Source organism: Stegodyphus dumicola, chromosome 7 (genome assembly GCF_044657685.1).
Source record: "Stegodyphus dumicola isolate Sdum_Otavi_A_Nest chromosome 7, ASM4465768v1".
Lineage (NCBI taxonomy): Eukaryota > Metazoa > Arthropoda > Arachnida > Araneae > Eresidae > Stegodyphus > Stegodyphus dumicola.
In genome coordinates this window covers 196,297,754-196,315,590 of record NC_140774.1, presented here as the reverse complement: position 1 = coordinate 196,315,590, position 17,837 = coordinate 196,297,754, and the positions used below count along the sequence as shown (strand labels likewise).

The 17,837-nt window shown below is 31.7% G+C and overlaps 1 protein-coding gene across 2 annotated transcripts in view; it reads right to left on the bottom strand.

The window, feature by feature from the left end:
* The window catches only part of LOC118190564 (uncharacterized), a 58,164-nt gene that overhangs the window by 29,031 nt on the left and 11,296 nt on the right, over positions 1–17,837 (bottom strand). For both annotated transcript variants that reach the window (XM_035361302.2, XM_035361301.2), the window contains exons 3-4: positions 12,031–12,136; positions 3,037–3,181 (exon numbers count right to left, since the gene is read on the bottom strand). In XM_035361302.2, coding sequence (XP_035217193.1) covers positions 3,037–3,181; positions 12,031–12,102 — 217 coding nt within the window. In that variant the 5' untranslated portion in view covers positions 12,103–12,136. The remainder of the gene's footprint in view (positions 1–3,036; positions 3,182–12,030; positions 12,137–17,837) is intronic.

The window sequence follows — 17,837 nt, the reverse complement described above, 5'->3', positions numbered from 1 at the left end:
AAAAGCCACGATTAAGAACATTAAATGGAAATTTAATCCTCCTACATCGGCATAGTGAGGAGGATGGTGGGAAAGACTGATTAGAATTATAAAAGTGTCCTTTATGATTAAAGATTGACACTTATTATGAATTAAAATTAGGAATAATTACTCACTTATTACAAATAATTACTCACTGTGTTATATGAAGTTGAAAATGGCATCAATTCCCGTCCTTTAACATACATATTGAAAGACATTCAAGATTTAATGCCTTTAAATCCAAATATGATTTTAAGAGACAAAGTAGAAGTTCTATGACTGAATTTGATCACATATATGGAACATAGCTTGGCAGTATCGTCAGAACTTCAGAGAAGATTTAAGAAAAAGATTCACAGCTGAGGACAACTTAAAAATTTTAAGAAAGCCGGTAAAATCAAGGAACAAATAAAATTAGGACAAATAGTTTTGGTTGGGAATGAAAACAGCAAACGGATTGATTGGCAGCTAGGAAAAATAATTAAGCTGTATCCAGGAAAGGATGGACATGTTTGTGTTGTTCAAGTAAAAACAAGGAACTGTAACATAGTATGACCCATGCAGAATATTTATCCTTTAGAAATGGGTGAGCAAGCAAACGAAATGACGGTTTTGCAGTCTATTCTGGATGGAAGAGTCAAAGCAGAGTGCAACCTATTCAGTTTTGAGAATCACAAGGAGATAGCCTTGTGCTATCTTTTTCAGTCTTTTGCATATTCCTGGGATATAATCAGGGCAGTCGGAACTGGGCAGATTTTGGGGTAAAAGGAGTCGGAGCTGAGTAACTAAAAACAGGTCGACTCCAACTCGAGTTTGAATTTGAAATGAAATTTAAATGAATTGAAAAAAATTAATGACAAGCTGAGATATGATTTTTATTTATGAACTGTATGCATTAATAAATAGTTATTTTCTATTTTATTGCCATATTAATAAATATAAGGGAGAAGGTTAGGTTAGGTTAGGTTATTTAATTACGGCAAAGCCTCAAGGGCTATCTGCCTAAGAGGAGGGGTGCCTTCGTGGAGGACTTTCTAAGGGAAACTGGCTCGTATACACGTTACACATGAGGAAAACCACGAAAACACTCATGCAGCCAGCCCGTTCGCGGGATTCGAACCTCGGACCGAACTACCAGTGTTCAGCGACTTTACCGCTCGGCCATAAGGGAGAAGGATGGATGTGATATTTGCCATTAGTGATTGAACTGATTCATTTAGTTACAAATCTTACTGGTAAATTTAGGTAAGCAGCAATAGCAGCAAGAACTCAAAATTGATGCCATTCTTAGGAATTGAGCAGAAAAAGGAGAAATTACTGATCAAGAGAAATATGATTGTGCTTGCAAGACACCTCTTTTAGAAGTTATAAAAATCTATCCTGAAAAGTTAAAAGAAGTAGCCCTAAGAGTAACAGCTTTTCCTCCTACTCAAGTTAGTGTGGAAAAACTCTTCTCAGCTCTGAAGTTTATCAAATCGGATCTACGGCCCTCCAACAAAGAAGATCTTGCCAAAGCTATACTGTTTCTTAGAAATAACTAATGCCAGTTTTTCCATTTCATAATAAATGCTAATTAATATAAATAATATGCTATGCCATCAATTTTTTTCTGTAGCATCTATTACTTCTTTTATATTAAAAAAAGAAGCTGCAATCCATGTGTATATGTTTACATATATATATATAAATGAGGGAATCGGAGTCGAGTCGGAGTCAGTCATTTTCCCTACCAACTCCACAGCTCTGAATATAATGCCCAGGTTTTGCACATGCTTGCAAAGACAGCTAACACAGCACCAGGCCAAAAGATCTTCAGGAAGAACTTATCTATTAGTCTTATAAAAGAGCATCTTCATTCGCATGCCAAAATCCAAACATTACCTTCCGACATTTCAACATTTCTAAGTCGTAACTATGCTGTTTCTAATGATGAACTGCCAGAGCATTCCTTATCAAAACGAGGAACATGTGGTTTGTGTGTCAGAGAAAAAGAGAGATCATCAGAATTTATGAAATGCAAGACATGCCTTAGATACACATGCAAGCGTCATTCTATTACTGAAATTATTTGCATGGAATGCAATGTGAACCTTGAACATTGAGAAATATCTTTAGAATTCTGTTTTTCTAGTATTACCATTATTTATTTACTTTTATTTATATTTTTTTTCTAAATAAATAAAAATATTAAAATTAAAATCAGTTTCCAATTAGTTTTTGTATCCAGTAGGAAGTAAATTTGCATGCAGAAGTGAGTAATGCTAAACTTATGTTTTTTCCTACCAAGGTGAGTGTACTTTCCTTTTTTTATTTGTCTATACTTGCCTTTGATGAATATTAAAATTTGCTTGGATTTTAAAATATAGTTATTAAATAATAAATTTTAAAATTTCTATAATGAAATACATCATTACCTTTCCACCTGACTAATATAAGCACTTAAAAATAATTTACTTTCATTTGAATGTGACATCATTTGTATTTTACAATAATAAGGTTTATTCTTTTATTTCTTAACAAATTTATTATCAATATTCACTCACTTTTGTCATTTTTTGTGCCAAAAGTTGTAAAATAACAGATGTTATAAAAAAAAGACACACGAATGCTCATACAAAATTACCAATCACGCATGCTGGAAGGTTAATACACACTTTTTTTATGGTAAAACTTTCCCCTAACTGAAAATAATCAACTGCTTGCTGTTTTATAGGAGGCAGATCTCAAATTTTGATAATTTTTTTTTTTTTTTTAATACAAGAAAAATTACAGCAATAACAGTTAATTTATATCCTTGTTCATAAAAACAAAATGGGGCTTATACAGAACTGGAGTTAACTTGACATCAACTTGAGTTACACTGCATGAAAGCACAGAAGTTGGTGTGTTGTTATGTCATGCTTATTCATAACTGGCAATAAAATCATGCTGCTTGGCAACAGGTTGCCATGTTACCATTTATCATGCATCATGGTTGGCAGGTTATAAAGTAAGTGTTTTCTAATTATTACTTACCCTCCTTATCTTTACGACAATCATTAAAGTATGACTGATACGATGCTAAAGAATCCCCTTCCTTACTGTGGCGAGTGAAACCAAAGCTATGTTCATCTCTACGACTAGTATGACCGCCACGCTCGCTGGATGCACCAGAGGGCTTCTAAAAATAAATGAAAGTAATACAAATTAAAAGATCTGAATTATTACATATCTTTCCAATAAATAATCAGAATTAGTGCTGATAATTATTAATCACAGATTATAACTCTTTTCTTATAAAACAAATTACTCGGAAAAAGAAGTAAGTCCAGTGTGTATGTGTATATATAAATATATGTAAGAAAAGTAAACAATATGCAAAAGATACATTGCAATTTAAATTAGCAGCATAAATTAATTTCACATCTCTATTCTAAAAACAGTAATCTCTCTTTCTACTACAAGATTAATTCATGTCATATGACTGTTACATAATTTTGATGATGTACATGGAAATGGAACAAGAACAAAAAATAATAATTTTACAGCAGTATTAATTATCGGATCAAAATGCATTGAGAACCAAAACTAACTCAGCCTTACTTAACCTTTTTCTGGGGGCCTTTAACATATATGTCCCGAGCAAAGTGAACGGCAACTGGGGGCTCGGGACAGATTTTCTTTGGTTGCAGGGGTAGGAATTCTAATGGTTGAGGTTTGACGACTACTTTACAACACCCTAACGAGTGCGTTCTTTTGTGGGTAGGGGTAGTTAATTGTCCGTAATTTGAACCCACATGGCTTGCTTGCAAATTTGGTGTCTTCCAGGAAATATTTTTTCAAGAGGAGAAAATAAAAAGAACAATTTGTTACTTTGATTGTCGCCTGTTTGCGTTTTAAGATCTTTTTTCAATTTTTTTTCTTTTGCAAATACTGTTATAAATTCTTTGAGTTGATATTTATCATTTTTTAGAGTGTGGTATTAAATAATGGCTAAACGTAAAGGAAATTTTCTTCATTGAATTCTTTTTGTAATAGTTTATTTCAATTTATTCCAATTTTTAATGTGCAAGTAAAGGCAGTGTAATGAATATATACGTTTCAGATGATGAAAATTAATTTTAATGTTATTTCTAAATGACATACATTCTACGACTACTATTTACTTGAGTGAAATTTTGGTTTGTTATATTCTAAACTGTAACTAGCGGCTGAGTGGATAAAATTTCCTTAACACTGATAATTCAAAACGGGTTCAAATTTCGATGAACAGATTGACTGCATGAAACTTTTGTATTCGTTTACGTATATGAGCCAATTTCTTTCGAACGTCCTCCACGAAGGCCCCCTTTGATTAGGCAGATAATCTTTTCTTTACTCAGACGAATAAAAATAAAATTATATTCGAAATAAGAAAGCTATATTTCTGAGAGTCTCATAAATATGTTTAGAAACCGTTCCTTTTATGAATAATTTTGATGACAAAATACATTTCGACTGAGCGATAAATGAAACACAAATTTTTATTAAAGCAGTTAGTGAAGAACATTATATAATTCAATATTTTAAAAAGTTTCAAAACTTATTTTAATTTATCCGTTGTTATATGTTTGCATCTATAATATATCTGTATCAATTCTTTCAGAAAGTAGATATAATAGTTTAGATTAATTAAACATGGGAAAGTACCCGAAGGCTGCCTTCCTAAGGGAAAGGATGCCTTCGTGGAGAACTTTTAAGGAAAACTATCTCGTATTCACGTTTCACATGGGGCAAACAACGAAAACCAAACATGCAGCCAACCCGATCGCCTGGCCTCGAACCCAAGTCGAACTACCAGTAATCAGTGGTTTGACCCCTCAGTCACAAGTAGTGTTCAGAAAGTAATTAATTTTTACCTGAGAATTGTGTTTTAGAGGGAATCAAATGATATATTAGGATACTAAAGATGTATAGAGTAGTTGAGATGTGTACTACAGTCAAAAGTCGTTAATTCGGACACCCATAATTCGGAATGATCTATAATCCGGACCTCAAAACTAAAAACTTTCTGCGCATCCGTGTTGACACACGCGCATAGGCGTTTACGCGTGCGCGTAAGACCTTTTACGACTGCGCACATGAGTGTGCGCAAGCGCAGAATACGTTTTCGCGTGCGCGTTTTATGTATAACGAACGTATAAGCTAAAATTATCTAATTATCTATTTCAGTTAATGTTGATGATTGCGTTGTTCCTTAATTTTCGAATTGGATCCGGCTTATTATTTTTTGCAGACTGTAAGAGCAATTTTATAAAAGTAAGCTTAAACTTTCGATTATATCAAACAGAATTTCCGATATATATTTGGTAATATGTAAAGGATCTAAAGCGAAAGTATGTTTCGAAATCCGAAATCTGTTTATCAATTTCACGCTGCTCGGCGGGGGGATCGCCGCGGCGGGCGCGTAATGAATTGGAAGTTGATCTGTCAGCACCATCCTTATCTTCAGCGCAGATGTTTTTATTTTATTTGGCTTATAATTCCTTACCAAATGTAGTATTTCATCTCGATATGCTCCATCTTTGATATGATTTAAAACAAGTTCCTCGTCATTATAATTCGCTTCCGATAGCGAAGAAAGTGACAGAGGTTATTGAAAACGAAAAAATTTCGATTGACAAATTAGTCGGTGTTCTCGACACAGCAATTATAGGACTTGAACAGTGGAACTTTGTAACTGAACAAGAAATTATGTCTGTTTAATAGAATTAAAGAGAAAGTATTATCACATGAAACGAAGCAAAACTTAAACAACTTACATTGAAAGAAATGTTTAATAAAGTAAACAAATAAGTATTAAGCTTTTTCTTTTTGCAACTTTTGATACCCTTTAGATCATAATTGTTCTTTATTTCATAAATTACGGTTTCATATTTTTAATTTTAGAATTTCTGCATGCCATCTTACGAGATTTAAACTGATGATCTATAATCCGGAAAAATCGATAATCCGGAATCGCGGAAGTCCAGACGAGTCCGGATTAACGACTTTTGACTGTATTTTCCCTGAATTTAATCCTCAGTACGATTCTTTATTAATATTCATCAACTCAGTATGGATCTTCATTCCGAGCTTCACTGCTCCGAAAGAAAGCAACTACAAAAAGCTTGAGATCTGAAAATTTTGCATAACAGTCTGATACCTGAAAGGTGATTTTAGCATTCTGAAAGTGTAGATAATAAAAACTGAAGAAATATTTTTCCATTCGAAAAAAATCTTTATTTTTTGAAATTTTAATGGGTTCCTGAATATGCAATTTTGCTTTTAAAGAAAAAATGCAGCAACAATATAAATCGATGCACAACTATTTCCCTTCTATTACAATATATAATATCTCTAAGTGGTAAACCTAAATTTTTGTTATTGAATGCATTGAAACTCAACAAGGATTTTATTTTCTAAACCTCCAGTGTTTTGGAAGCTTTGAAATCTATTTTTCCTTCATAATTTTTTGAAAATTTGTTTAAAATGTTCAAATTTTTATTGGATAATGATAGAGCAATGGCATTTCCAAACTTGTGTATTGATCTCCAAATATTCTTAACAATTCTAGTAAGCGTTGTTTCTGGAGAGAAATCATTTTCCAGGCTAAAATTAATTTAAAAAACTATCTGAGATTGAGAATGAAACAGGATAGATTAAATAGTTTAGCAATTATGTCAATTGAAAGTGAAGACGCAAGGAAATTATACAATCAAAAATCTTTAATCCGGACTCGTCGGGACTTCGATTCCGGATTATAGATCATCAGTTTAAATCTGGTAAGATGGCATGCAGAAATTATAAAATTAAAAATATGAAACCGTAATTTATAAAATAATGAGCAATTATGATCTAAAGGGTATCAAAATTTACAAAAAAGAAGCTTAATATTTATTTGTTTACTTTATTAAACATTTCTTTCAACGCGCGCATGCGTAAAGCATACCTTACGCATAGCCGAAATTAGAAAATTGCAACCAGAAAACTATTTGATTTGTATTCGTAATATTTATAATGACGAGGAATTTGATTTAAATCATATCAAAGACGGAGTACATTGAGATTAAATACTACATTTAGTAAGGAATTATAAGCCGAATAAAATCAAAACATCTGCCCTGAAGATAACGATAGTGCTGACAGATCAACTTCCAGTTTATTGCGCGCCGCGACATCCCCCCCCCCATGCAGAGCAGCGTGAAATTGATAAACAGATTTTGGAACGGTTAGATAAACAAAGGATATGCCTTTATCCATTTTTTTGTAGCAATTCCACTTTTTGTTTGATGGACATCAAAACATACTTTCGTTTTCTAGATCCTTTGGGAGCTCCAGAATCGGAAATTCTATTTGACATAATCGAAAGTTCAAGCTTACTTTTATAAAATTGCTTTTACAGTCTGCAAAAAATAATAAGCCGGATCCAATTCGAAGATTAAGGAACAATGCAATCATCAACATTAACTGAAATAGATAATTAGATAATTTGAGCTTATATCGTCCGTTATACATTAAACTCGCACGCGAAAACATATTCTGCGCTTGCGCAGACGCATATGCGCAGTCGTAAAAGTCTTGCGCGCACGCGTAAAACATCTATGCGCATGCATCAACGTGACGCATGGGCAGAAAGATTTTAGCTTTGAGGTCCGGATTATAGGTCATTCTGGATTATGGATGTCCGAATTAACGACTTTTGACTGCATTTTCAAACAATTTTAGAAGAATTTACACAGCAAAGACTTAGAAATATGTAAATTCATGCATTCATATTTGGTAATGTAAATTTACATTCAATAAATGTTTTTCCATTTTGAACATTTTTATTTTATAAGTTATGTAGAAGTTTACCTGTCTGATGATCCGTGACATTTAATATATTTATACATATATACTGAATTTGAATTTTATTTAAATATTTAATATATAGAGAGGGTCCCGTAAAAAAAATCCAATCGGGCCCCGCACCTATTCGATCCGGGCCTGTTGTCAAGTCAATCTGTCTGTAATGTCACCGTCTTTTTATGGCCGTAAATATTCACTTTTCTTCGCATTTTTTAAATGTTTATTACACACACAAAATTACACGCCATATTACTAAAACTACACTACTAATAACTGAAATACGTACATTAATTAATATATGTTAATTTTGTTTCCATTAATGGCTTCTATGAGCCTTCCCTTTTTCTCTGACCTCTCTTTAGGTCTCCTTCCTAGAAACTACTCTTGGGCCTCTCAGATTAAGAGCTCTCTAGGCATCTCATTAGTTGACTTCACCTGTACATCACACCATCAATTCATGGTTAGTATAGGTATAATCAATGTTTTCTTTTTCTTCAGCCTACAACAACCATTCCTCTTTTCTAATCAGAGAATGATAATGTACAATAATGCAAGTAAGAATTACATGATGTTTTCTGAAAACACTCAGCAAACTTAATGTGTATATGCATGTCCATCACACATCAGCTGGTGTTCGAGAAAGGGAACCTGTATTCACTTAAAGCATCACCTACTCTTTATTCTTATTTCACTTTATTTATTTCACTTACAGTCACTTATAATCAAAGAACTTGTTTCCAATGCCTTTACAGGACTGCCTTTGTTAATTATATGATAAAGGTATTATGTCAACTATAAGATAAAGGTATTATGTCAACTATAAGATAAAGGTATTATGTCACTTCTGCTGTAGCCCAGACGCATATAAGCAATCTGTAGCGTGCCCCGCACATAGAGAAAAATCGCTGCTTGTGATTGGATATGGCTTCCGATGACATTATTTCTTCTATGCTTAGGAACGCCTTGACTTTGCTTGGGCTCGAGGGTACACCTACATACCATTTGTTTACAATTTGATAGCAGTACTAAAACAATTATTACATGCATTGTATTTTTTGTTGCTATGAAATTATACTTCTTACAACACTGTGATGAATTTAATATAAAAAAAAAGTAGTTTCCCCCCTCCTTTTCTAGAGAAAGAGAAAGTATTATTTCTTTTTGTGCTAACTCCGTAAATGTGTGTTAAGTGCATAGATTTTTAATAAATGTATTCTTAATTTAAAATCCTTCATATTAAAAGTGCTGCAATTATTAATTCATTATTTCATGTTCATTATATATCCATTCTCTGCAAATGCTACCTCCAAAGCATGAGACAAGTCAGATTTCAGAAAGAGCAAAAATGACATTGGGAGCCAACATATTACACAGTGAATTCACAATATTTATAAACAGTCTGAAAAAGTAAAATTTATGTTTGAAATTAGACTAATATAGATTTGGAACACAGAAACAGAGATATGTATTTTAAATTGAATAATATTATTTTATGAATATTGCCTATTTTTTAATAAGCAACATCTTTTGTGCTTTTGTGTAAAAATAGTGTTTGTCAGAAAATAAAGTTTAAATGTGTTACAATACTGAATACACTTTTTTTTCTTTTATTTACAGGAAGACAACATTAGAAATGACATGGACATTAACATGATATTTGCAAATGTATTATTTTCTGCAATGTGAAAGGAACAGAATGCAACAAAATTGCAATAATAATAATATGCTTACTAGAACACAATACCTATATAGTTGGATTGAAATCGTCGTGTATTGGTTTTCGTACTAAATTTATGAACTCAAGTATTTATATAATACTTAATTATATATTTAATAAGTACTTAAGGCTGCTTCTGATATTAACATCATCTTTGAGAGATTTTATAATTTTATGATTCCACGAAACAAGAACCCATCTGCAGAATGCTGCAGTTAAGATTTTTTCGTTTCAAAGAAAACAAACGATAGTTTCCGTGCTTCCGTATCACTCGTACGCATCATTCATCAAAAAGAAAACTATAAGAATCTTGTCTAAACATCATTACACCAAGAGAAAATGACGGCAACGGAACGTATGTCCAATCACAAGTACGGAATTTTCCCTACATTGCACAGAATGCTTATATGCAGCTCGGACAGATTTGTAAACAGTGTCTGACAGGAACTAGGGAAGTGTACCTAACACCCCAGGGGGTTTTGGTTTTAACTATACTGGCTAAAATGTCTGCTAAACCCATTCTATTGAAGCACTACAAAGCTGAAAGATAAATAAATGAAATGAACTACAAACAGCTTTCATCAGTCACAACCAGTTTATTTAAAATCTGAATAACCAGTTTGAGTTTAATAAGCAGCAGAGATGAGTTTAATAAACAGCAGCTTTTTCTATTGATTAGTGCACATTAATTTCGGTTTCTGGAAATTTTGAAGGCAATATGCGGTAGAGTTTATTTGCCAGTGAGTTTAAAAGGCGGCAGGCACTATTTACTACATCAAAGACTCTTAAGGTTGGAAATGAAAAAAAATAAATGGAAAAATTTATCTCCCAAGTAGTAAATGTAATGAATACACACATTTTTACATATATACTTTAAAAATTCAAATCTTCCTAGTTACAAGAAACATACGGTATGTAACTCAAATTAAGGAATTTGACTTGGAATGGTAAAGAAAACCAGACAATGCACAAAAATAAAAATTAAATAAAAAAATGGAAAAAAAAAAAAAAAAAAAAAAAAGCTGAAACCAATACAAGCTAAATACTTAAAACAGTTCTTTATTCCATTCTTTCTCAAGCAGATGGACAAAATTAACACAACTAATCCTGTTCTATTACCACGTTGACTGCCACTGCACTTTTCGGATTCCGGTCCGAGAAGCCAAACCGATTTAATCATATTATATTATTAAAAATACTAATTATGATTCGTAATAATCATTAAAAAAATACGTAGAAAAAAGGGTCCTACGAATTATCTTGTAGTCGGCTTTTTTTGTTTTGTTAGAGAAAGTTCTTCGCAGAAGCTTACTACGAGTTGATTCGTACAGACATGCTTCAACTTCTCGCCTTGGAACAGATAAAACAAGCGCTAAGCGAGTAAGTAACTCGTAGCAGCGCAAAATTGGAACTTGTATTGGGTGTCCTGAAGAAGGGCGCTAATACGAGTTATCTCGTGTTGGGCAATCAACGTGTTAAAAGGAAATTAAAAAGAGACCATAGTCATTTTATAACCTTCACACCCAACGTCGTATTAATTCCCGAAATTTAGAAAATTGCAGATTGCACTAAATGATAAATGTAACCAACAGAATTTTAAACATGAACTAAATATTTAACTAAACAAATTAAAAACATCCAAAACCTTTAAACCTAGAGGAATGGTAACTAGTAAGGCTAAATTCTTGTATCCTTCAATTTCTGAGGTAAAAATTAGAAGGAAGAAAATAAAGAAAAGCAAAAAATGGAAATATATATACAATCAAAAATACAAATAATAAGAATTAAATAAAGCCAAAGGTTTAGTCTTTTTTACAAAAACACAATACCTCCTCTCTTAATACAGCATTTCTCAAACTAGGGTTCTCAAAGCCTATATCCGTGGGCCTACGTTTGCAAAAACGCCTTATTTGTAGACTTGCTCGCTATCGCAATAATAGCAAAAAATGTAAATGTTCTGCGAATAGGCACGACTAGAGTACCAAGTAAATTGTGGCTACAATTATCAACTGGAAAATAAAAATGGAATTAAAACTCCCTCGACTGCCAAGTTTCTTAGATATTACGAACTCAACATATTAGCGTACTATACAATCAGAATGCTTCATCTTCAATATGGATCGACGATCTATCCTTATCTGGGTATTACGCATTAACGCTGCTCCGCCTTTTCCTTTCTATTATTACATATATATATATATACAGATATAAATTACACATACAGGAACAATTAAATTATTTACAAATCAATTAACTGCAAATGGAAAGAACAACAGAAATAAAAATAAATTATGACTTTCATACATATTGGAATAAATCCATAATAATACAAAATGGTTAAGAATGTTAACAGTTTAAAAGTAGTGTATTATTAAAAAGAATTTATACTAAAAAGCATTTACAATTGAAAAACATTACAATTTTTCAAAGGATTCTGTACTTACAAAATTATTGTAGGTAGGTATCTTGAGCCACGCTGGTGCAAAATCATGTGCAGGTGGGTTTTTATTCGCCATCAGTGGATATACCAAACAAAAACCATGATAGGCTCTAAAGTTCAAATACATTAACTGCATTAACACATAACTTGTAGATTAATAATGAAAAAATAAAAATTACAAGATATGCACATATTATTCATTATTAATCTTCATTTCATTTAAATAATGCAGTTTAAACAAATTCCAGACAAATGCCTGTTGCCATAAATATTTCATATGCAGTTCTCAAAACAGTTAATTGATTATGAATGCAATTAAGTGACTAGACCAGATGATAAAGGCCACCTAGTCTGTCAGTTCAGAAACTTCAAGTTTCCCTTTATCAAATATGACAATACCCTGAAATTATGTGATAGGTGGAACTGATGAAAAGAAATAAGAAAGATTTATCAGTTGGTTTAAAGTTGGGTCTTTCTTTTCATATAATTAACATGAATTTTAGTTAAATAAAATCAAACACTAAAAAAAAAATTTTTTTAACCCTTTTTTAACTGAGATGCCCTCAAGTTTGCAATTGCCATAAGCTTTTTTGGTGTATTTGGGTCAGAGTTATTGGTTTCTTTAGTAAACTTTTGCTTGAAATCAACTTCATTGACATTTCGTTCTTAACATTATTCTCTAAAAGAGAACTATAGAAACTGAAATTACGTATGGATTTCTAGTGAAATATATCCATACCTATTCGTTGTTGCAAGTATGATCCTGATAAATGGTTATTTTTCCATCATCTGCCCACAATATCGTAAAATAAGAACAAATAATAAGATATAACACATAATTAAGACTGAGAAAATAAAACTAATTATAAATGAGTAGAAGGTGTGTTGCTAATTTCAATTACTGTTTATTTCAGGTGGAAATTGTTTGCTTATTGTCTCTATAATGGAATCAAAATTATTTCCTCCACTTGCTCCTGCTTCTTTCTCTAAATAAATTCTGAGAGATAGGATTAAGGTGTTGCTTTGCGGTTTCTTCATTTAGCCGATCCCCATAAACACTTGACAGACTATGTATGAGTGCCTGTTTCTAGATCTACAAAATTATATCTGTGGTTAACTTTTAGAAGGGAATAGTCAGCTCCTTAAAGTTCTACAGTTTTGTACCCATTTCTAACAGTCTGCATAAATCGTGGTTGCATCGTTAATATTTCCTTTGATGCAAGGGAAAAGACAACATGTTCCTGTGTTGGGTACTGCTAACACCCCTCCCGGGTGGCACAACCACCTCTATCTGGTCGTGAATTTTTTTTGTTCATGGTATATATCAGTTTTTTAATTTCTTACTTTCTTTAATGATGTAAATATTGCCTTAATGAATGGAAGTTTATGAAAACAGAGACTAAAATATGTAATTATACAAATTTAGCTATTAAATGCAGTTTCAATGCAGGTCTTCATGAGCAGATCCAAAAAAAAACCTGCTACTCAAGAGGGTTAAGTAAAATTTCAGAACAAAAAAGTGAAGTAAAACATGTAAACTTTTAATGCATTTTTGCACTGAGAAAATGTATAATTTATATTTTGCATAATGCTCAGAGATATATAATTTTTTTATTTAAAAAAATTAAAATTTTGCATTTTTGCAAATAAATAAAATGAGAAATACAATACAAATCACTGTTTTTCAAACCTACTATGATCAAACTACTGCAATAAGATTTTAAAAAAAAAAATTACTTAAGCTACAACCATTGTAATCTCATTATTATTTTCTTGAGTCTTTGTCTTTCCTGAGCTACAATGTTATAGGTTCATATAAGACTCCTGGCATTCACCTTATTAATAGGACTATAAAGATCTTGAATAGTTCGACTTTGCAAAGTTCAGACAGAATGCTGTTCCTTTAAAATGCTTTATCAAACCAACATAAGTGTTTTGACTGATCACTTTAAAAAATTATTTTATGAAACTGATGGTTATTCATTAATCCAATCTTGTGGAATATCCTGAAAAAGTTGTATTTTAAAGAAGCTGTTCAAAGTTCCCGTAGCAGTGCTTTCAGCTGCAATGGATAAAATAATAGGCAAATGGATTTCTAAGATTAATTTGCTGCGTTAGATAGCACGTATAGCGCTTATTTTAACCCTTCTCTGTTGATACCATCAGCATTGTTTTGTATTTCTGATCAACTTCAGCTTTCTTGTTTGTCAAAATACATTCTGCCTTACCCTCAAAATAACCACAGTGTGGCACTCAAAAGAAGACTAAATCATTTGACTGACTCCACAAGATGTAAACAAAAAACCTTTATGAATTGAAGAATTGTTTTGAGGATGGCTGCTACAGTTTGATGAATTTTTAAAAAATTTGGCAACTTCCACATTGGAAATTCAGCTAAAAACCTAAGTACCACATTTTTATATATTTTAATTTTTATTTATATATATTGACATAATGCTACAAAAATAAGTACTTAATCCTTAGCAATTAAACACTTCTATTAAATTGGGAAATAGGAAATCTCTTCTATTTAACTAGGAACTATCCTCCCTATAGAGAGGGATATATCTTCTATTAAACAGAATGGCCCTTACATGCTTTATTGTAATCCATAACCTACTAAACGACTATAATTAGTAAATAAATGTGAAAAATACCAATTTTCATTGGCTTATGATAAAAATTTATGAAAAACTGGTTAGATGTAGTTTCAATCAAGTAGCAGTTTCAAGTAGTAGTTCAATCAAACTACTACTTTTCATTGGTTGCTTTGGTAGCATAAACTAGTACCAAATTCATTACAGACATTAAGTTAATTATCACTATGTCTGGGCAGAACTACAAAATCTCCTAAAGCTTTTAAAATAAAGCTTTTTTTATTAAATCAAAATTTTGAATTTAAATGAACAACTCATGCTTACAAACACTGTCAACCACTTGTGGCAAGATAACTTAGAAAAACAGCAAATTTAAATTTAAATTAAATATGCTAATAGTTCAAGATTACACAATTCCAATTAACACGAAATTGGTTCAAAACTTATTGGCATTGTAAAATCATTAGGTTTCTCTGAAGCAAGAGTTATGAAAAATGTGAAATGCCCTTGCCAGGAATCTCCTGAATGCGCATCATGTGTGCTTCCAATTATACCACAAAGGTATGAGGAAAGGAGGGAGAAAAAGTGTAACAATTTAAATTTTGGCAATTATAATGAAAAGCCGAATAATACAATCCTAGTTAAACTAGCTAACCAATTAACGTGGGCTCAAGAGGTAGAACAAATTCTGAATCAAACTCCCAAAACCTTCCTTTAAATACTCTTTCTTTCCACCTTATTTACATTCTGGCAGGGAAACAGAAATGAGAAGTGACAGTAAAGACCCAAAACATAAAATAACTCATTAGTGTAAAATATAGTAATAACCCTACAGCTTCACATGTACTTTCTTACATGCTTCACCCAAAATACTTATGATTTAAATTTCCAAATGAATGTGATGAAGGTGCTTGGATATTAATTGCTTAATGAACCTAATTGCATTTATAATATAGTTTTGCAAGCAAAATCACGATTTTCTAATCACATATTTCTTGAATGAAGATCTTTAAAATATTTCAGCTTTTATAGGACACTCTCATTCAAAAAACAACTGATCAGCATTATGACAATCAAAACTCTTGTTTACACACTGCAATACTGGGTTTCAAAAAATGTTCACCAGATTTTGACATTTCATAATAAATTAAATTCTGTCTCAGAAACAAAGCAAGGCAAAAAAGGTAACCTCCAATTGGTGCAAACTATGAATAAAACTATCCACGTATAATTTAGACATTCATTACTCTTCTTTACAAGCAAATATGGCTGATCTTTAGAATATGGTAACTGGTAGTTTGGCGACATTTTGGAGGCAATAAAGCTTACTACCTGGGACTTTGGTAATAATGTGAGCAGTACTCAGTTCCGATTACGCATTATTTTGTGTGAGGGAAATGAGAGATCATGGGATATGTCATGTGATATTAATGGATGAATTACGGTTCTTTAATCGGAAAAGGGGGGAAATCTGGAAATTTTGTATTTAGCTTTATTCTGTGTTGTGTGAAACAGTGTTGGTTAATTTTTGGATCCCATGGCCCTAACTAAAGTGAATTCGAAATGGGTATTTAGTGGGATTGAAAGGGGTAGTAATAAGTGTTTTTTTAAGGTTGTGCGATATAGAAGTAAAGATGTTTTATTAAGTTATTTATTTTACCTAGCACCTTGCTGTCAACAACTATAAGTATGATTTTAAAGATCCTGAAACAGGCGCACATACGCTTGCTTTTTATTTAGTGGAAGAAATAAGAAAAGTTTATCGGCCATGTAATCAAGATCCTGAAGAAGATTAGGTAAGTTAGTATTTTTAATTATTTGAGGATATTATTTTTATGGTATTATTGGAAAATTGTTATTAGCAATGATTTAGTTTAAAGTAATTAGGATTGTAAGCTAATTTTTATTAATTTAATGTATGTGCTTATTTATATTCAAGTAGTGTTTTTGAATTTAATTATATTTTAATTAAATGATAGTTATTTTGTGAATTATATGTTTGTAGGAATTTGGTATGCGTTTCAGTGGAAGTAAACGTGCATGGAAATAATTTAAATATTTGACACTAAGTATTTGTAACCATTTGTAATGTTTGAGGTATGAATTCGTTGGTGACGTTTATAATATAATAGATAATTTAGAGGTAAAAGTCTTTGGATATTTTATTTATTTTATACGTGGAAATGTTCATATTTGGAAAGGGAATATACTTTTTCGTTATTAGGTAATTTCATATATGTTCTTTTTAACGGGTTTAAAGATTCAGAAAATTGTCATGCATTTTCGTGAAATTTTTCTAATTTATGAGAAAAAAAGCAGTGTACATGGATATGGTGAAGAGTGTGCGCAATGCCATTTTTGTGCAATTCTGGGATTTTTTTTTAAGTAAAAATAAGTCGACGTGTACATGGTTTAGTGATATTTTAATTAAATGATAGTTATTTTGTGAATTTTATGTTTGTAGGAATTTGGTATATGTTTTAGTTGAAGTAAACGTGCATGGAAATAATTTAAATATTTGACACTAAGTATTTGTAATGGTTGGGGTATGAATTCGTTGGTGACGTTTATAATATAATAGATGATTTAGAGGTAAAAGTTTTTGGATATTTTATTTATTTTATATGTGGAAATGTTCATATTTGGAAAGGGTATATACTTTTTCGTGATCAGGTAATTTAATATATGTTCTTTTTACCGGGTTTAAAGATTCAGAAAATTGTCATGTATTTTCGTGAAATTTTTCTAATTTATGAGAAAAAAGCAGTGTACATGGATATAGTGAAGAGTGTGTGCAATGCCTTTTTTGTGTAATTCTGGGATCTTTTTTTAAGTAAAAATAAGTCGACGTGTACATGGTTTATGCGTATGTGTTATTTTGAAAAACGCGTAAGGAGTATGGTATTGTGCACTTTTTCCCAATTTTGCAGTGAATATTTGTCATGATTAAGCAGTTTTGTTAGATAAAATTTCTAGCAGAAATGTAATTGGGCTAGTAGATTGTTGGAAGAAGTGTTCAGTAGATAAAAAGAAAAGAAACATGTCTTTACTTCGTGAAGACAAAATGGCGGCGGGAAAAAAAAAAAATAGAGGGTTGCTGTAGGAGAGTTGGTCGCCAAATTTTCGCCAAAAAATCGCCAAGTTACCATAATGTAAAGATCAAATGCAAATATTAAAGTTGCCTGTTTGCCTAATTTTAAATGGTTTGTTTTTG